Source organism: Colossoma macropomum, unplaced genomic scaffold (assembly GCF_904425465.1).
Source record: "Colossoma macropomum unplaced genomic scaffold, Colossoma_macropomum, whole genome shotgun sequence".
Lineage (NCBI taxonomy): Eukaryota > Metazoa > Chordata > Actinopteri > Characiformes > Serrasalmidae > Colossoma > Colossoma macropomum.
The window spans coordinates 27,950,160-27,968,060 of NW_023494788.1; the positions used below are offsets into that span (position 1 = coordinate 27,950,160).

The 17,901-nt window shown below is 39.3% G+C and overlaps 1 protein-coding gene across 2 annotated transcripts in view; it reads left to right on the forward strand.

The window, feature by feature from the left end:
* Positions 1-17,901, forward strand: part of gria1a (glutamate receptor, ionotropic, AMPA 1a) — a 128,459-nt gene that overhangs the window by 80,938 nt on the left and 29,620 nt on the right. For both annotated transcript variants that reach the window (XM_036569002.1, XM_036569003.1), the window contains exons 10-11: positions 437-643; positions 1,998-2,431. In XM_036569002.1, coding sequence (XP_036424895.1) covers positions 437-643; positions 1,998-2,431 — 641 coding nt within the window. The remainder of the gene's footprint in view (positions 1-436; positions 644-1,997; positions 2,432-17,901) is intronic.

Consider the following 17,901-nt stretch of genomic DNA (forward strand, 5'->3'; position numbering starts at 1 on the left):
AATACAAAAGTGTGATTGAAGTGTACAAAGGCAGATAAAAGCTAGATGTTTTATTAGCCTTCTGTAATATCTTGTCCTTGGTACAATGTGTGATGTGTATTTTGCCGTTGAATGGAGTTCTGTGAGCGTGTGTGTGTGTTTGGGGGGGGAGCTTTTGGGGGTTCCATCTTAACATATTATTTAAGCAATTGATATAAAAACTGTCTGAGGTGCCTAGAAATTGTCCAGTAATTACTTATGAGGGCTCAAGTGTAAAATAAATATCACTTGAAAATACATTCAGTAGTACACAAATTTTCCATTTTTCACACCTTATTAAAGTAGCTGATCCAGTTAGCAAATACTTAGATAAGTTCAGATATCTGTACATTTGAATGAGCTCCTACTATTGTGACATCAGGGTGGTAATGGCACCCAACTGTCTCCAACTGTCTAGGAATCTCCATACGTGATGCTAAAGAAGAACCATGAGCAGCTGGTAGGGAACGATAAGTATGAGGGCTACTGTGTGGAGCTGGCAGCGGAGATAGCTAAACATGTGGGATACCAATACAAGCTCAAGATCGTGTCTGATGGCAAGTATGGAGCAAGGGATCCAGAAACCAAGATGTGGAATGGGATGGTGGGAGAACTGGTATATGGAGTAAGTACATTAATGTCTGTTTATTTACGCTACCATTTATTAAGTCATTTAGCACAAGCGTCCCACTTATCATGCAGTAACTTTATTTCCCATTTTCATATCAGCCCTAAATTGTCTTTATCATTGCCTCCAGATTCAGCAATATAATTATCATCACGTTCAGGAGACCATTACTCATTTACAATGGCGGGTTTAATAATTTTATGGTGTGGCCGTCACTTCATTATTTATTTCTTCAAAGACAGTGATTCAGTTGAATGAGCTCCCCAGAAAGGAGTGTTGAAGGAGAGAGTTAGAGGAGAGGTTAGAGAAGGTCAGCTCTATTTACTTTCTCAGATAAACAGCCTCAGACTCTCCTGTCCAGTTTCTTTCACCCGTACCTTCGCATCAGTGTGTGGTGTGCTTTGTCATGCCATTACATCTGAATTTTGAATAACGTGGACAGATTTCTCATTAAGGCTCCATTTTGCACTGAAAAGCTCTTTTTTGTGGTAGGTGTCAGAGAATGGAAAGCTTCTTCCAAACATTTTGCAGCCGTATTAGGAGAATAATGGCATTTAATAAAATGTAATGATTTTTTACCGTGAGAGGGTTTTGAGCTGCTCCAGAGCACCTAAATACACTGTTCTTACAATATTCCTACCCTGAGAAAACCTAACGCATTGAATTTATTTCATTCAACTGTGTAAATCATTTCCACATGAATAAAAATAAATTTAAATCTAGAGTTCACTTACTTTTGGCAGTAATTGTGTTGATCTAATATCTTTCATTCATATGAAAATGATGTGCAGCACTGTGCAAAAATCAGAGACCTCTATTAATTTATTTACCGGTCAAAACAGCCATTAAGAACAATTTATTCAATTACAGAAACCGTAATAAAGACAAATAGTGGACACAATAATACTGAGAAATTCCTAATATCGCTGCTGTTGGAACAAAACCTTGTATCTCCATTTTTTTTTTAAGTTTTTGACTGTGTGTAAATGTCATGATGAATGGACCAAAGAAATGGCCCAAAATTCTGGTTCCATTGACTTACATTAAAAGTAAAGTATGTTTTTTGCCTCTCCTGTAAAGTTACCATTCTGGAGACACAAGGTTTTGTTCTGATAGCAGTAATATATTTAGTTGTTGAGGCTTCTGTGTAATTTTCTGTTAATGTTGTCTTTTTTGGTCATGTTAACTGTAAATTAAGTAAATGAAGGTTGAAAGTCTCTGACGTTTGCCTAGTACTGTCCAGATTTGAATCAAAGCAGACTGTAGTGCATTACTTTTACAGTGTAATTACTGAATTCTTACTTGCCTTATTATAAGCAGCTGAGCCTCTTCTGTATCCTGTCTACCGCAGAAAGCTGATATTGCTGTGGCACCGCTGACCATCACCCTGGTGAGAGAGGAAGTCATCGACTTCTCCAAACCCTTCATGAGCCTGGGCATCTCCATCATGATCAAGAAGCCCACCAAGTCCAAGCCGGGCGTCTTCTCCTTCCTGGACCCTCTGGCCTATGAGATCTGGATGTGTATAGTGTTTGCCTACATTGGCGTGAGCGTGGTGCTCTTCCTGGTCAGCCGCTTCAGCCCGTACGAATGGCACGCCGAGGACTACGAGGAAAATGCTGAGGCCAACCCCAACCAGCCTTCGTCTTCAACGGGCCAGACAGGCCAAGGCGGCCAGAACCAGCCTCAGCAGAGCCAGGAGCAGACCAACGAGTTTGGCATCTTCAACAGCCTGTGGTTTTCTCTGGGAGCTTTCATGCAGCAAGGCTGTGATATCTCTCCCAGGTACGATGGCCACTGTGATGAGGGCTGCTGTTCACTTGTTAGGGCAGAATCAATAGTCAGCTTTGAAGGTTTTTTTGGAGTGGGGCAATCAGGTTATGAAGGAAACATCTACAGCCATATGGTGTTCCACTGATCTTGTTAGGCTTTTCAGTGGGTGCTAATAATCTGTTAGCGTTCCATAGCTGTTAATGAATTGGCACCACTCCATACGAATTGCTGTCTTCTGTAGCTAATGACTGTTTAATCTGTGTTGGTGGTTCCTTAGGTGTTTGCTTCGGGTTCGTTTATGCATGTTGTTTAAATTTGTTTTAGTTGTTTGACTCATTTCTCCTCAGCACTGCGAGTCTATGTCATATACAGCAGAGTTACAGAATAGGACAAGACAGCTGTGAGCACTTCAGCACGGACTGGACGCAGCTCACTGTTCCAGCTCTAATGAGAGGGGCAAAGCCACTCTTTGAATTTTAGAGATAAAAGCTGCAGAAGTGCTTTATTCAAGTCTTTGTCACAAAGCTCGGTGAAAGAGGGCAAGAGAGAGCGCTGAGTCTTTGCATGGCTGCCTGGCTCTCAAAGGTCACCAATTAAAAATCTAATTAATGGGGATGAAATTAGCAACATGAAGGGAATGGCACTCGGTGGAAGGGCACAGAGAGGTGTGTCCACAGCAGCATGGCTCTGAGAGAGGAGGAATGTCAGGGCCTGAACCCTGGAGCCTTTACTACATTAGCCTTTACAGGCAGGGCAGCCCAATAGAATACAGAATACAGACAGCAGGATTTCTCAGGAAAACAGAAATGTGGCCACATGAGGAGGAACTATATAAAGTTTGGATGGTAAGTTTGTTCAGTGTCCTCTGTGGTTAATTATGGATAAGGGATGTTTTTACGGCTACTTGATTTATGCTAGAACTATGTCATCCATTCCAGGAGCCAGAATCCTGAAATCGCTATTTGGTACGCTAAATCATCCAAAGGAAAAAATACTCAGGCGTTTAGTTTTATCAGGGCTGTAAAGTTTGCTCATATTTGTAATTAACTATATTACATTATGTTTTGCTAGTATAAAACCTTTTAAGGTCAATGCAAAACCGTGGCTATTTCTGCCAATTTATCTACAATTTTTTCTGTCAGACAGAGAATAATTAAAAAAAAAAAACATAAGTGCTTAGCAATCCGAACTGTGCTCTGAATTGAGCTCATGAAAAAACACAGTGCATCCAACAAGAAAGGAAGCTTCTTTCATGTTAGCCGATTCTACATGCTTAAAGTGATTAAATGATTTTACTGTTTCCAGCGGCTGGTTTGAAGGAGCGGCATTCCCCTGCCTTTTTTTAAACCAGGTACCAGTCTCTTTAGAGTCATGTGGTAATGTGTTGCCAGGGTCATGTTGTCAAGGATGGGACTGAGAAGGTAGAGATAGTGCAGCTGTAACTACTCAAGCATTAGCTGCTGTTTGCAAGAACCAAAAACAATGAATAAGTATTTTTCAGTGTTACGTTTACAGTCATCCACTGAGAAGAAAAATGACTCATGTGTAGAAGCCCATGAGTCATCACCATCTAACTGCTGCACTGGCTCATTCTAGTGTTAGCATTAGCCAATTAACTCAACCAAAAGTTTTCCTTTTTTGGACAATAAAATTTTTTTAGTTAGCTGCCAAATGTTCGGTCACGCTACTGATATGTTTATCCTGCTAGTGCACCAGTTTATAATTTTTGTTTATTAGTATATGCTAATATTAGGCGAAAAGACTTGTGGTTAACTAGATATCCTTTTGTTAACTCTTATGGATTCCCGAATATCAAAATGAGTAAGAACTGTGGTTGTTTTGGTTATTATCATTATTATGGTTGCCTGTTCCACCTTGCAATAAAACCACCATCCTAAAGTAACCAGTAAAACTACTAGCCTAACCTTAACCTTTAGAATTTGTGGATTATTACTTGCACTTTGCTTTACTATTTATATCTAATTAACATTTTGTATCAGGTCTACATGACATGAAGCACAAATGTGATACCGAATGAAAATTTAAAATCAGCACTTTCAATAGAATTCTTCCGCTTGAATTACAGAGCTGAGGGACAAATAATTTCTATGGAATTATACCATCATTCTGATATTGTCTGGAACAAATGCCAAGGGTTAATAAGCCGAGACATGTTTAACTGCCTGTGCTTAATATTATGCTTGTTTGGTGAAATTCTTTAGCACTTGGCTCTCTGCATCCTGCGTAAGTCATTTAATCGATGCGTTATTGATTTCTGTTTTTTTTGCTAGTGTCAGCCTAATTACAAACAAGTCATAAAATGACACGACTTGATGACAAAATCAATCCCCTCGACTTTGTTTCCATCTCTCCACCCACCCTCTCCCACCCAGCCTCCCCTAGTCCTCCCCACATCATTTCAGTTCTTTCAGTACCCTCATTTCAAAACGGTTTGGCAGAAAGGAAAACATAGGCGACATAGGCCTGCCTCTATGGAGCAAGCTCAGGGCTCCAATAAGGATTGATTGTGTTGTCTTGCCAAAGGAGCTGAAATGTCAGCAGTCTGGGGGGGTGTTGTGCGTGTGAGGTGCTGAGCTCCCCTGTGGAGTACCCCAGTGCTGGGGAGTAGCGAGGCTTCAGAGGATGTTAATTAGATTCTGTCATTTTTCCCGTCACATCGCGGTGTGACTCATAAGCCAGCGAAAGGAACCGACAGTTGCGTGGCGATTATGACGAAACCTTCAGCGTCAGTGAAGAGTAAAAGTGTAAAAACAGGTAGCCGTGCAGCATGTCAACAGTGTCACCAGTGTTAACACTGGACGTGCTGTGCTGTCATTGCCGTGTAATCACACCTTTCTAGGGAATCTCTTGAAGTGATTCTTCTGCAAAACATACCACAATGCAGGGTGAGAGCGGAGGAGTGAGAGGGAGAAATGCAGCACTGCTGTATGCTCTAATCAGCATTATCCCACTTTGCATTTCTCCATGTGATCATCCAAAGGGGATTACAAAACTCATGAATTTACATGGCCTCACCTCCCACTTAATGAACCCTGATAGGCCGAGTGGCGAGGGGCTACCACGGCGCTATGGTAACAGTCGATAGGGTGTTGCATATCTGCCCCTGCCTGGTGTGTGTTTATTCCCTCTAAACGCCCTGTTTACTTCTCTAGCTGCTCAAATGTCAGACCTGTCACTCAGAGCCCTCTCCGTCATCAGGCCTAATGCTTGCCAGCCACTCCACTTCTGTTTATCTACCCGCACAGGTGGCTTTTCCTATACCAGAATCTCAAATCACACATTCAGGCACTGCTTTCTGCCCTCCCAGCTCTCAGTCTTGCCTTTGTAGCGCAGAAAACATCCATTTACACTGACTGCCTTTGCACTTTTTAGCCAAAATTCAGGCATGCTCAGTCTGACCCTTTCCTTTTTCTTCATTTGATCTGCAGGGCAAACATATAGAAGCAAACAGTGATTGTTTCAAAACTCTATTTAAGTATAAAATTGACAATAAACTCTTTAAATGGTCAGAACCCACCAGCAGGTCCACATTTTTATTACACACTACTGCAGTTGCATGCTGGTAAGTTAAAAATGATCTTCTATAGAGAACACACTTTAATATGGCAAATTTAAGTGCAGAATTTCTATTTACCTGATGAGTTTAACATGTTGGTCAAGAATAACTACATAAAATGTACCATAGTGTGTCACATTTTGTGTTTTAATTGTATTTTTTTCAGTATGTTAAATTCAGCAAATAAACAGAAATTGTGCACTGAAACATGCAAATGTGTGTTATCTGTAGATGATGATGTCATTTTCACTTAGAAAATGAACAAAACATGTTATAGTACCTGACATTTTGCATGCAACTGTATAATTTAAGAAGAACTCAATCAGTTTGCTTTGTTTTCCATGTAGTTACCGAGTAATAAGCCGTAAATCTAAAGTATTTATATTATGCAAATTATCAAAAACAAAACTGAACAATATGTAGATAAACCTATGGTGTGTACATGTAAATGCTGTTTCACATGTCAATGTTATTTCTAATTTTATTAGTCTTATATTTACATTTCACACATTCGCACTTGCTGTCAGACACTGCTGGAATTTGGCAAATGTTATGTTATTCATGGTATCGGTACCAGCTGTTCTAGATAATCCATTTGAGTAGCATGATGAAGTTCTGGTGCAGTTTACTAAAATATACTGAAATGCCCAAGTGGTTCTAGATATTAACTGACTAATTGTGGGGTACAATTTACAAAGTGCTTTGTAATTATTTTTGTAAAATGACGGTGCCAAGAAAGTCAAGCTAAGTTATGCTGAAATGATTAACAGGTTCAAGCTGCTAAGCTGATGAAGGACACAGCTAAATGCATGAGTTATTTGGAGTAACAAGTAAAATACTTACAAGGTGGTAAACATTTACAGCAGGGGTGCCCAATCCTGGTCCTGGAAATCTACGATCCTGCAGAGTTTAGCTCCAATCCTAATCTAACACACCAGATCCAGGTAATCATGGCCCTCAGGGACATCTGACTATATGAGCCAGGTGTGTTGGATCTGAACTCTCTGGGATGGTAGATTTCCAGGACCAGGATTGAGCACCTCTGACTTACAAGGTGTTAAGTATAATAAGGCTAAATTTTGCTATAATGTTTAAACCGGAAAATAAATCAGACGGGCTTCCAAGTTATATGGCATAAAATGACGGCACAACATACAAAAATAGTTTTTGAAGTAAATGGTAAATAAGTAATAATAGTTTATAAGACTTTTCATGTACAATCTTTTTTTACTTCCTGCTATAACTACCTGCTACTTTTCACCCCAAATAATTACACAGTAGTGTGGAGTTTGTACCTCACACTTACTCAGTTAATAGCTAGAACCTGTAGGGCATTTCAGTGTAATTTAGCTAGACTGCCTTTTCATTTGCCGTATGTGACATACAAACACTGTTTTCAATCATATAAAACCAATTTTGTTACAGGTATGTACAAAAATATTTTAATATGATGTTAATATTCTGCAAAAAGATTCTATAATGATTGAGAAAGCAGAGGAACTTTAATAAAATTATTATCTAAGATGATTTGATTTGAAAAGCGGTGACCATATCTTACTCATCAAGTAGCTATTAATAGTAATTTTAATAACTAGAAACTGTTATAAATAAATTATTACAGTTTACAGTTTATTACAGTTTTTAACATGTCATAATTTCTTGTCGTTCACATTTTTGGGTGTGGTTGATAAAATTTTGCTCTACACTGTATGAGCTATTGAATAACAGTTAATTAATATGACAAGAAATTATATTTTTTGGATTGGTAGTGTAAGGCTACTGCTGTCGCTTTACATCAGGCTTTATGTGTAGACTTTGACTGCAAACCCCTTTGGTTCTATATTAATAAACATATTTATCTTAAACTTATCTCTTGAAAAAAAAATCATGTAAATTTTTGCAAAGTTCATGTTACCTCCATACTTTTGGCCTGTAGCGTGCATGCACAGGCAAGCGTCACCGGTAGAAATTTTTACAGACACGATGCACTAGTAGTGCCACATTAATAACTGCCATCAAAGTACAATGATTTTTATTCAGAATTTCACACACTGCACTGCACTAAATCCAATAAAACATATTTCTGCTCTCTTAGTAATGAAACATGCAGTTGGTTCTTTAAGCACGGTATCCATGATGTGCTCAGAGAAGAGTACTATCTATCACAAGAACTATCAGTCAATATCGTCACATTGCCCACCTCTAGTCACTGGTGTAACATTATGCGTCACACTGCTCTGTAATCACTGTACTCATCAGCTCCGTAACTTACTCTGGCAAAGAACACCATGCACCCCTCAGGTCTGCTCTTGTCCGAGACGCCCCACCCTCGACCTGTTCTCCAAAACACCACTTCCTCTTCCACCCTTCAGCTGTTTACTTATCTCTCCCTGCGGTGCTGTGCCAGTCCTTCCTCTCACACGGCCACTGAACTCTGATGGCTCTGGCGGTTCTGGCAAGCGGGCGAGCTTGTGGGGCATGTCTCCTTTCCATCACACGGCCGTTACGCTGATGATAGCTCTCACAGAGAGGGGATCTTTTTCATATCTGCCCACTGTGGCGTGTCAAAAGCAATCCGCTATCGTCGCGAAAGCACACGCTCGCCTGCCAAAACCGACAGAGCGCGCTGACGCTGATTAACTTTTAATATAAAGGATTAGAATATTACTGCGCTTGTCTTTGCGTACACGCTTCTATCTGTTTTCTCCTGCTATATTTGAATGGTCACACCGATAAGCCCTGCTGGTTAGAAAAATAAATCACCATTGACATCTACTGTACACTCCTACCTGCCTGAACGCCAATTTTACAGCTCAACAGTCAAAATAATTCAGCAATGAATTATGTATTTTGTCACCCATTCTGGCTCAGGCACTTAACGATTCAGGAATTGTGCAGATTTCGTCTCGCATTTTATGACCCTAATTGTCTAGAACATTGCAAGAACTTCTCGGTGAAAATCAGTGTTTTGAATTCTGTGAATACTTCAGTGTTGTTACCCTATAAAACCATTTATACTGCAGTTTTTAAAGTGTTGCTTATAGTCATATGCTGAAATTTGAACATCCCCAGATGATTTTCTAAATGATGCATAATGCAATATCCACAAATTTTAGTGCACAATTTCTGTTTATTTGCTAAATTTAACCTATTGGAAGAAAAAAAACCTTTGCACAGGCCACATTTTATGTTTTATTTTATTTTCCCATATGTTAAATTCAGCAAATATGCAGACGTGTGTCCTCTGTAGAGGATGTGTACTTATTTTTGCATAGAAACTCAGCAAAACTTGTCATTTGACCGGGTGCCCAAACTTTTGCGTACAACTGTATTTACTGCCCAGTTGTTACATTGGTATGGCCATCCATACCAACTAAGAAATGGCCTCAAGTAGATTGTGAGGAGAGCAGCCAAAAAATGTATTTAAGTGCATGTAATGTTACTTTAAAGCAGCACCAAGTAAGTTTTGGGGGTTTGGAGACCTCTCTGGTGGAATTATGTAACTGCACACAACACATGGAAGAACATTCTGCAATGTCAGCTGTGGTTCGAACCTCTTCCCCAAGCTGATGAATCTGATGATTGAAAGTGTATTGAAAAAAGAATTCTAAGAGAACTCAATCAAAACTCGGGGAAGCACGTGTCTGAGGATGTAAGTGTGTGTGTGTGTGACGTTAATATATAGAGATGCATGACATGGACCAATACCCTACCACAAAATCTGACCCAACACATCAGATTTACAGAGCAACTATTGGGCTTTACTGCAGTGTACTCACACCGTATTGCAGCATTTTTTTCTCCCACCTTTGTCAATGCAACTTACATAGTGCAAGTAAATGCAGTGAAGTAAATGTAATGTCTTATTGCCTACCTCTGGCCCACTAGCCTCTGAGAAAACACACTCAGTCGAAATGAAAGTGGACAGGTCAGTGCTGAAGCTGGACTGTTCCACTTGCAGCTTCTTACTGAGGAAATGAACAGCAGCAGCCTTTTTGTTTTTTCCTTTGTAAGTTTTTTTATTATTTCCCTATTGAAGCGATCCTCCAGGGCCTTTATTTAGCTCTTACTTTGCAATTCTCTAGATGTTTCGAGACAACTATATCTGGTAAAATGCCTCTGTAGGTTATAATATTTCTGGGGAATTTCCTTAATCAGCGTACTGTGTCAAGACTGTATCCATGCATACTATTGCACTTAACATTTTTTCTAATATGTTTAAATCCAATGTGCTAAATGTATTTTATGACATAATAATGTAGTAGGTCCTTTTTTCAGTAGTTGTACTGCATTTTATCACTCATGTTTCTCTTTCAGAATCTAAAGCTATGTTGTAGTATGTAGCTGTTTATTGTGCACCTTCTAATCCAAGATAAACACTGACATATACCAATTGGCCTCTATCTAATTATATTGGATCTTTTTATCTCAAGGGAAATCAGTTGAAGACCTATATAAGACTACTGTTGAACGGCTCCGTCGGCTACATTACCCCTTAATAACATGCTTATCATTATGGCACAAGATTGCATCACTGACAGCATACTGAGTCAGGTAAAGCTAGATAGCACACAAGAGTGTGTTTGAGAGAGAATAGCTTAAATATACACTATATCAGCCATAATATTAAAAATACTTCCTTGGTTCTACACTCACTGTTCATTTTATCAGCTCCACTTACTTTATAGGTGCACTTTGTACTTCTACAATTACAGACTGTAGTCCATCTGTTCCTCTGCGTGCTTTGTTACCCCGCTTTCACCCTGTTCTTCAATGTCAGGACCCCCTACAGAGCAGGTTATTTGGGTGGTGGATCATTCTCAGCACTGCAGTGACACTGACATGGTGGTGGTGTGTTTGTGTGTGTTGGGCTGGTACGAGTGGATCAGACACAGCAGTGCTGCTGCAGTGTTTAAATACTGTGTCCACTCGCCATCCACTCTATTAGACACTCCTACCTTGTTGGTCCACCTTGTAGATGTGAAGTCAGAGACAGTAGCTCTGCTGCTGCACAGTTTGTGTCATCCTTTTAGTCCTTACTCAGTAATCATAGGACGCTGTTGGCTGGATATTTTTGGTTGATGGACTATTCTTAGTCCAGCAGTGACACTGAAGTGTTTAAAAACTCAATCCATTCCTACCAGCACAACACACACTACCAGACCACCACCACATTAGTGTCATTGAATTGCTGGGAATGACCCACCACCCAAATAATACCTGCTCTCTGCATTAGCAGTTATGTTAGTAGTAAAAATGACATTGATCAGTCGTAAGCGCTTTTGATCCAGCCAAGTGATCTGGGCAGGTGAATGAGATGAAAAGAACAAATGGCTGGTTTTGCTGGGTTGTAGTTGTTAGTGCTGCAGGCTCAGGCAAACAGAGAGCGACTCAGGGACAAAACCTAGCTCTCTGCTGATCAGCATCCTGTTTGGAGAGCCGAGACTGCTGCCATGGCAACGCAGGAAGACACGGGTATTTCCTCTGGAGTGGCACGGCTCGCAGTGTGAGAGCACTGCTGACTGAGTACCATTATCAGCCCCACTGAGTGTGAGTGCGAGTGTGCGCGCTGGTAGTGTGTGTGTGTTTGCTGCCTCAGTCTCTGTTTAGCCTTTTATAGATCCATATTTATGTTGTACAGCTTATTTGAGGCTATATAGTGTCTAGCTGGCACTACTTATCTAGAATTTGGTGCATTGACAAGCATGACTAATGCTTTTCCTATGTACTAGGTACAGTGTGGGTGGATGCAGACAAGGCCAGTAGCCTGAGATGTCTGGACTGCTGTCAGGAGAGAATAATTGGAGGTTACAGCAGGAAGGAGAGTAGTTATGATTATGACTTATACCAGTGGAGGGTGTTTCTTTTTCAGTACAGGATTTCATGTTCCTCTTACACGTCTGCTATTTTAACCACTTAAACATTTCAGCCAAGATAGACACTTTCAGGTTTTTGGCTGAAAATGAAAAAGGGCAGAATATTTTGGCCAAAAAAAACTCATAGGATTAAATAGGACTACAGCAAAGTGTCAAAATCTAACATAAATCATTTGAATGATAATGAAAATGAGAAACATTGAATAAAAATGCTGATTTTTTTTTTCTTTCGCTTTCCTGCACTGGTCAGCACAGACACGTTCAAACAGTTTGAGTAGCAGCGGATAAACAGTAAAAAAGAAGTCAACTATGGTGAATAATTTTGTGGTTTCTATAAGGGACATTAGGCAAATGCTTTGTAATCATTGTTCATCTCATGTTTTCAGATCAAGTACAAGTGCACATTTTTTAGTACTCATGGAAACCAAGTCCGATACCGTACCGAATTACCTGCTTAGAATTAAGTAGTTAGTGTAAATGAGTGCAGTGTACCTTAACAGTTAAATCATTACAATCTAGCTCATTTTAAATGATTTCCATTAGCTAAGTGTGCTACATTAGTTACCTTTGATTGAGTAGCACTGCACTGGAGAAGAGCGGGTTTTGTTCCTCATCAAAATACGTGCCTTTGTGCAGCTGTAAGTAAAGTACATTTCATAGTTTTGCACCCTGATCCATCTCTTTCAACAGCAGTCTCTGTAGCACAGTGACAGCAGGAACCACATCCAAGACTAACACATTCGAGGAGCTCACTTGTGGAGTTTTACGTCTGAAGGCTTTTGTTTGGCTGGTTGAGCTGTAGTTGAATGTCCTCTAAAGCCAAACACTGTGTGATTTTAGAAATCTTGTTCTTTGGTGACTCACACTGTACATTTAAAAAATGCATTGTGTACAGACAAAGCATACGATTTATATGCTCGCACTGTATAAAAACACTAAATCCATGCTATGTGAAACACACTGTCCATGAACAATTTCAATTAACCTATTTCTTTCAAAGTAACACACTGCACGCAGAGTATTGAGCAAAGAGAAACTGAGCAGCGCTGCTAACACTGTGACCAGTGACTTTGTGCCCGACCTCCACAGAGTCCAACACTTCTCTGTGTGAGCAGAGCCTCATTCACTGTGTTTGTTCTTAAACATGGCAGGTATATTCGGCTTATTCAGCATCGGAATGTTGGTATTGGTGAATTGTTATATGTACCGTATCGGCCAGATATCCAATACCAGTATCATTACCAATGCATCCCTAATCAAAAGTGAGTACAACACCCAAGAACTTCTGTTCTACTGGTTTGATACCATGGTTTGAAAACACAACATCCCAGAATACAGCAAAACAGAAGCAGAAAAGAAAGTCTGTGCAAGCACGCCAATGCCTTCTATAGCCTTCCAGAAATGACAGTGCCAGAGATCAAAGAATAACAAAAAATTAATGGAATTCATTGCCTTCAATGACCAACCGTTCTCTGTTGTTAAGAGCTTTGGATTTTGTGGCACGTACTGCAGTCTACAGGCTGTAATAGTTTTATTAAGTTTATTTTATGTAATTATTTTAAAAAAAAAATCTTGTCAGCTCATTTTTTCTTATTGAAAGCCAGTTTTATTAATCATAGAAAAATGTATTTAATTCTTTCTTTTGGTTTTTGTTTTCAGTTTTTGGCCAGTGGTGTGTTGAATTTCACTTTTGGCAAGGAATTTTCATTTTGGTACTTTTCAGTTATTAATCCTAAGATTTACGGTAATTAGTGTAAATGATTTTTTAACTACTACAAACTAATGTAGGTTATGTGATGTCCTTGCATTCAAGGGGTAACACAAGCTTATTTTTTTTTAACTTAAGGCTGATGCAAAAAGCAGATATTTCTGCCTTTTAATGTATTCTAGTACTTTAACGATATGATTTCTCAGCACTGGTGTTTCAGTTATTTTGATGGGTAGAAACACATAACAGGACTAGTTAGGTTTTTATTTTGTGTTACAAACTACTGTTCAGAGCAAGAAAACAGATGAGTAGGAGAACACTTCACACATCTGTTGCCTTTTATTGCTACTATGATGAACAAAAACATCTGTAAGCACTTAATGACCTAAATTCTGTTCTGAATTAACAAAGCATATCACTGATAATATGTTAAGCAAGGCAGAGATAAAGGCAGTGGTTTGATTATTCTCATAATAGTGTTTTGTATACATATGGACAAGTGGCAAACCGTGACTATTAGAGCTAGGTCTTCAGGTCTGAATGAAGAATGAGGAAAAAATCACCTCTGTCATAATACTAATCTCTGTTAGTATGTTAGTTTCTAATAGTGTGTGGCTAATGTTGGTGCACATGCAGTTTTTTTTTTTTTGGCAGTTCTAGATTTAACATGGACATTTGTAGCTTGTATAAGTCATTGTATGTTTTATTTGAAGCTTGCAACAGATATTAAAATATGTTTTACCTTTTATTTTGCAGTTTTATGGTGACTCAGTGAAGAACCCTGGCATAGAGCTGCCACTGCTTTCCATTTCTAACAATTGACTGAAACTGGGTTAGGGTACTGCTCATATTTGTAGTGAGTGACGTATCTAGCACTTACACAAGGCCTAGAGACATTTTTTCTTACAAAGTTGGTCCCACTTTTTTAATTATGTTGGTGGTTCATGAAACATGTAAGGACTTTTGTTCAGTTCCTGAAGGCCTAATCAGTGGAAGAGCTTGGCAGTATCTACCTAGATACCACATGGAAGAAAAAAATCTTATTGGCTAATTCTCCATAGGTCATTTCAAGATTTTAACCTTTTTAAAACATATCAATGAAGAGTGTTACCACAGATTGTTGTTCAATTGTTGAGTGCATTTACAATTAGCATGATGATACTGTTAAATAAAAATAAATGAAAGATTACAGAACTTGTATATCCCACACATCATTAGAGCTTTTCTGAAGACCTAGAAGACCCAGAGTGTTCTCCACTCGTCTTCATTCGTTGTTTAAGTTAGTGTATGAGCTTATGACTTACAATCATTGGCATAAAAATTTACCCAGCCTCAAATTACTGTAGCCTCAAAACATCATTAACCTGTTACAGAAAAAAGCAGTGAGCATTTAGACAGCAGCAGATTGTGACGTGTGACCAAGAATGGGTTCAGTGTGTCACTGTAACACTGCCTAAAATCTGACCAGCCAAAGCTGTCAAACAACATCAGAGCACCGAGCTGAAATATTCTCCCTCCTGCCCTGCTCCACATATCTGCTGCTCAAGTCTGTGCTGCGATGACATACCGCTAGTATGATGACACCTTTAGGGTTTGGCTTCTTTCCAGCACTTCCACCATCATTACTTCGGATTGCGCATCGGAGCTTATAAATAAGCCCTGCATATAGCAAAGCAGGATGTGAAATTAACATGTAAAGCCATTGCATTGCTGTCATATTTAAGCTATTATGCAAGAGACTGATATGTTCTTCAAAGAACTGAAAGGCATGAGCTGTATATTGTGTGCGTGAGGGTATTTTTCTTGCTTGCTTTCAGTTGATTAGTGGCATTCGCTGAAATCATTGTCAGGCTGCTGAGGTGACTTCTTAGGAAATGTTTTCAGACCACCGTTCTTCTTTTGCTCTTGTCAGATGCCACTGGGTGCTTTTAGAAAAGTGCATTATGTGCAATAAGTCACGCTGGATTCAGGTCATCATCAGTCACTCCTTCCTTTCTCATCAGCACGTCACACTGTGCACACTTTTCTCGCTCGTCCTGTCTCTCTGCCTGGTTTCTTCCCAACACTGGGATATATATGGCTTCTCTGAGCTGCCTTCTGAGCTGTCGTCCCCACAGTCAATCCCCATAATGGCCCACTGAAAGTCTATTCTTGGCCTGTTTTGTGGTTGCTTGAAGAAGGGCAAAGTCCTGCCTAATTACACTCAATTTCCTCCTCATTTTAACTTTTTTTTCTCTGTAACTTTTGCTCCTCTCTAATATGGATATTATTAGCCATTTTTTTAATACTTGCCAAAGTCATTAGCCATGCAAATTACTATATCGAGTAGAGAAGGAGGGTCTAGGGGAATCAAATGAAATTAGACACCAGCTGATTTTTTCTGCTTTGAGCAAGATCCATTAAGTCCTGAATTCGACAGTTTCAGGGTCGTATAATCTCACATTTGAATTCCGATTTAATAGCATGCATATTGTCACATCTATTATAATACTTATTATAATACTATTGAAAGAGCAGCAGTGAATACAGAGTCCATATGTGCGAATATAACCTTGTGCTCCCTTCTTTCAAGACCATATCTGCTTTTTTTTTGAGAGTATAGTCTTAAAAGGGTTCTTTGGATAAAAGAATCACTTTTGGGTTCCTAAAGAACCTCTCGATGGGTGGTACTAAAAAGAATAATTTTGTAAGTGTGATGTAAAAGTGTGAACTTTTTAAAATGTAAAAAACCTACACATATTCATTTTTCAGCATCAGGAAAAAAAGCTGAAAAACAGATTTTCTTTTTAAATTTTTCTCCCCAATTTAGACGTATCCAATTCCACCCACTTGTTAGGACTAGCTAGCACAGGCTTCCTCCGAGACCTGTGAAGCGCCACCACATCTTTTCAAACTGCTGCTAATGCAAAGTCATTGGACAGCTGAATGCCTTTGGAGGAAAGCTCCAACCGCCAGTTCTGTTAAATCAGCTAACCGACGCCTGCGTTGGCTAGCATCACACTGGGTGATGTGAGGAACACAGGGGGCCATTCTACCCACCCAGAGAGAGAGCGGAGCCAGTTGTGCTCTCTTGGACTCTCTGCCACAAATGGCTGTAGTATCACAAGGGATCAAACTCACAATCTCCTATTGACAGGGCCAACACAGTTGCACCGCTCGGGAGCCCTGAAAACTGAGATTTAACAGAAAACTACACAGAAGCCTCAAGAACGAAATATGTCAGCTTTTTTAGTATTTAGCTTTTTAAGTGTTCTTTGCCTTTATTGCTTCTTCCATTCTTTTCAGGAGACTTGCTTTCAGTTTTTCCAAAAAGTCTGCAGGGATATTTTTCCACACATCCAAAGTTCAGAAGCATTTTCTGGTTCTTACGATCCAAGTATCCCAATTACAAATTTAAAGCTCCTAAATGGCCAGGGCCCACTGGCGGGCCCGAACTTTTATTACATGCTTCTGTGAGCTAAGAATAGTTCAGCCAGTTTACTGTTGAAATCCCTGAATTATAAGCCTTAGTGTGTAATAATCCTGGGATTTTAAGGGGTTAAATTCATCAGTTGATATATCATTACGTGTCAGATGTCCAGTTTCAGTGTTCTGGTGCAAAGTTTCTTCTTTTTTGTGTATCTCTTTTTCTTAATGTCTTAGTCTTCTTGACAGCTACATGTCCTTTCAGACTCATAGGGCTGAGATGTCTTCTCACAGTGGAAGAATCGACAGGAAACACTTTTTTTAAGATCAGAGCAAAAGTGCTTGATTTCCTCTACTCTCCTGTTTATCGGATAGTGACAGTTTTGGTGGTCTAACAGGTCTTGCACGGTTATTGGAAATCCCATTTTCTCTGTATCTTTTAATCTTTTTTTTTTTAACTTGGAACTTTTAAACAGTTGTAGAAACTATTTTTTAACTTATTTTCCTAAGAAGTTCCAGTGGATTAATTTATATCTCCTCAGACATGTCTTGAATATGAATGTTTCTATGAAGGGGAACGTAATGTCAGTGACACTTTTTGTTGAGAGGAAATAGCTGTAACTCATTTGTTACCAAGCAGCAGTTGGGTGCTCAGAAGTAAAGAGTGGACAAATTAAACATTGATTTATGTTATTTTCTGTTAAATTTACGGTTCCTGCTGTTTTCTGGCACAAAAAAACAACTTGTATGTAATGGCTTGACTGGAAATTGAATAAACGAAAGGCTGGTCGTGGACTTTTTCACAAAAGTGTATATAAATGAGAAGCAACCGTTTGCTGATTAGTGGTTCACTGATTAATCAGACCCTCAGTGTTGTTGTCAGTTAAGTTTTGTCTGGGTTTTGTAGAACACATCC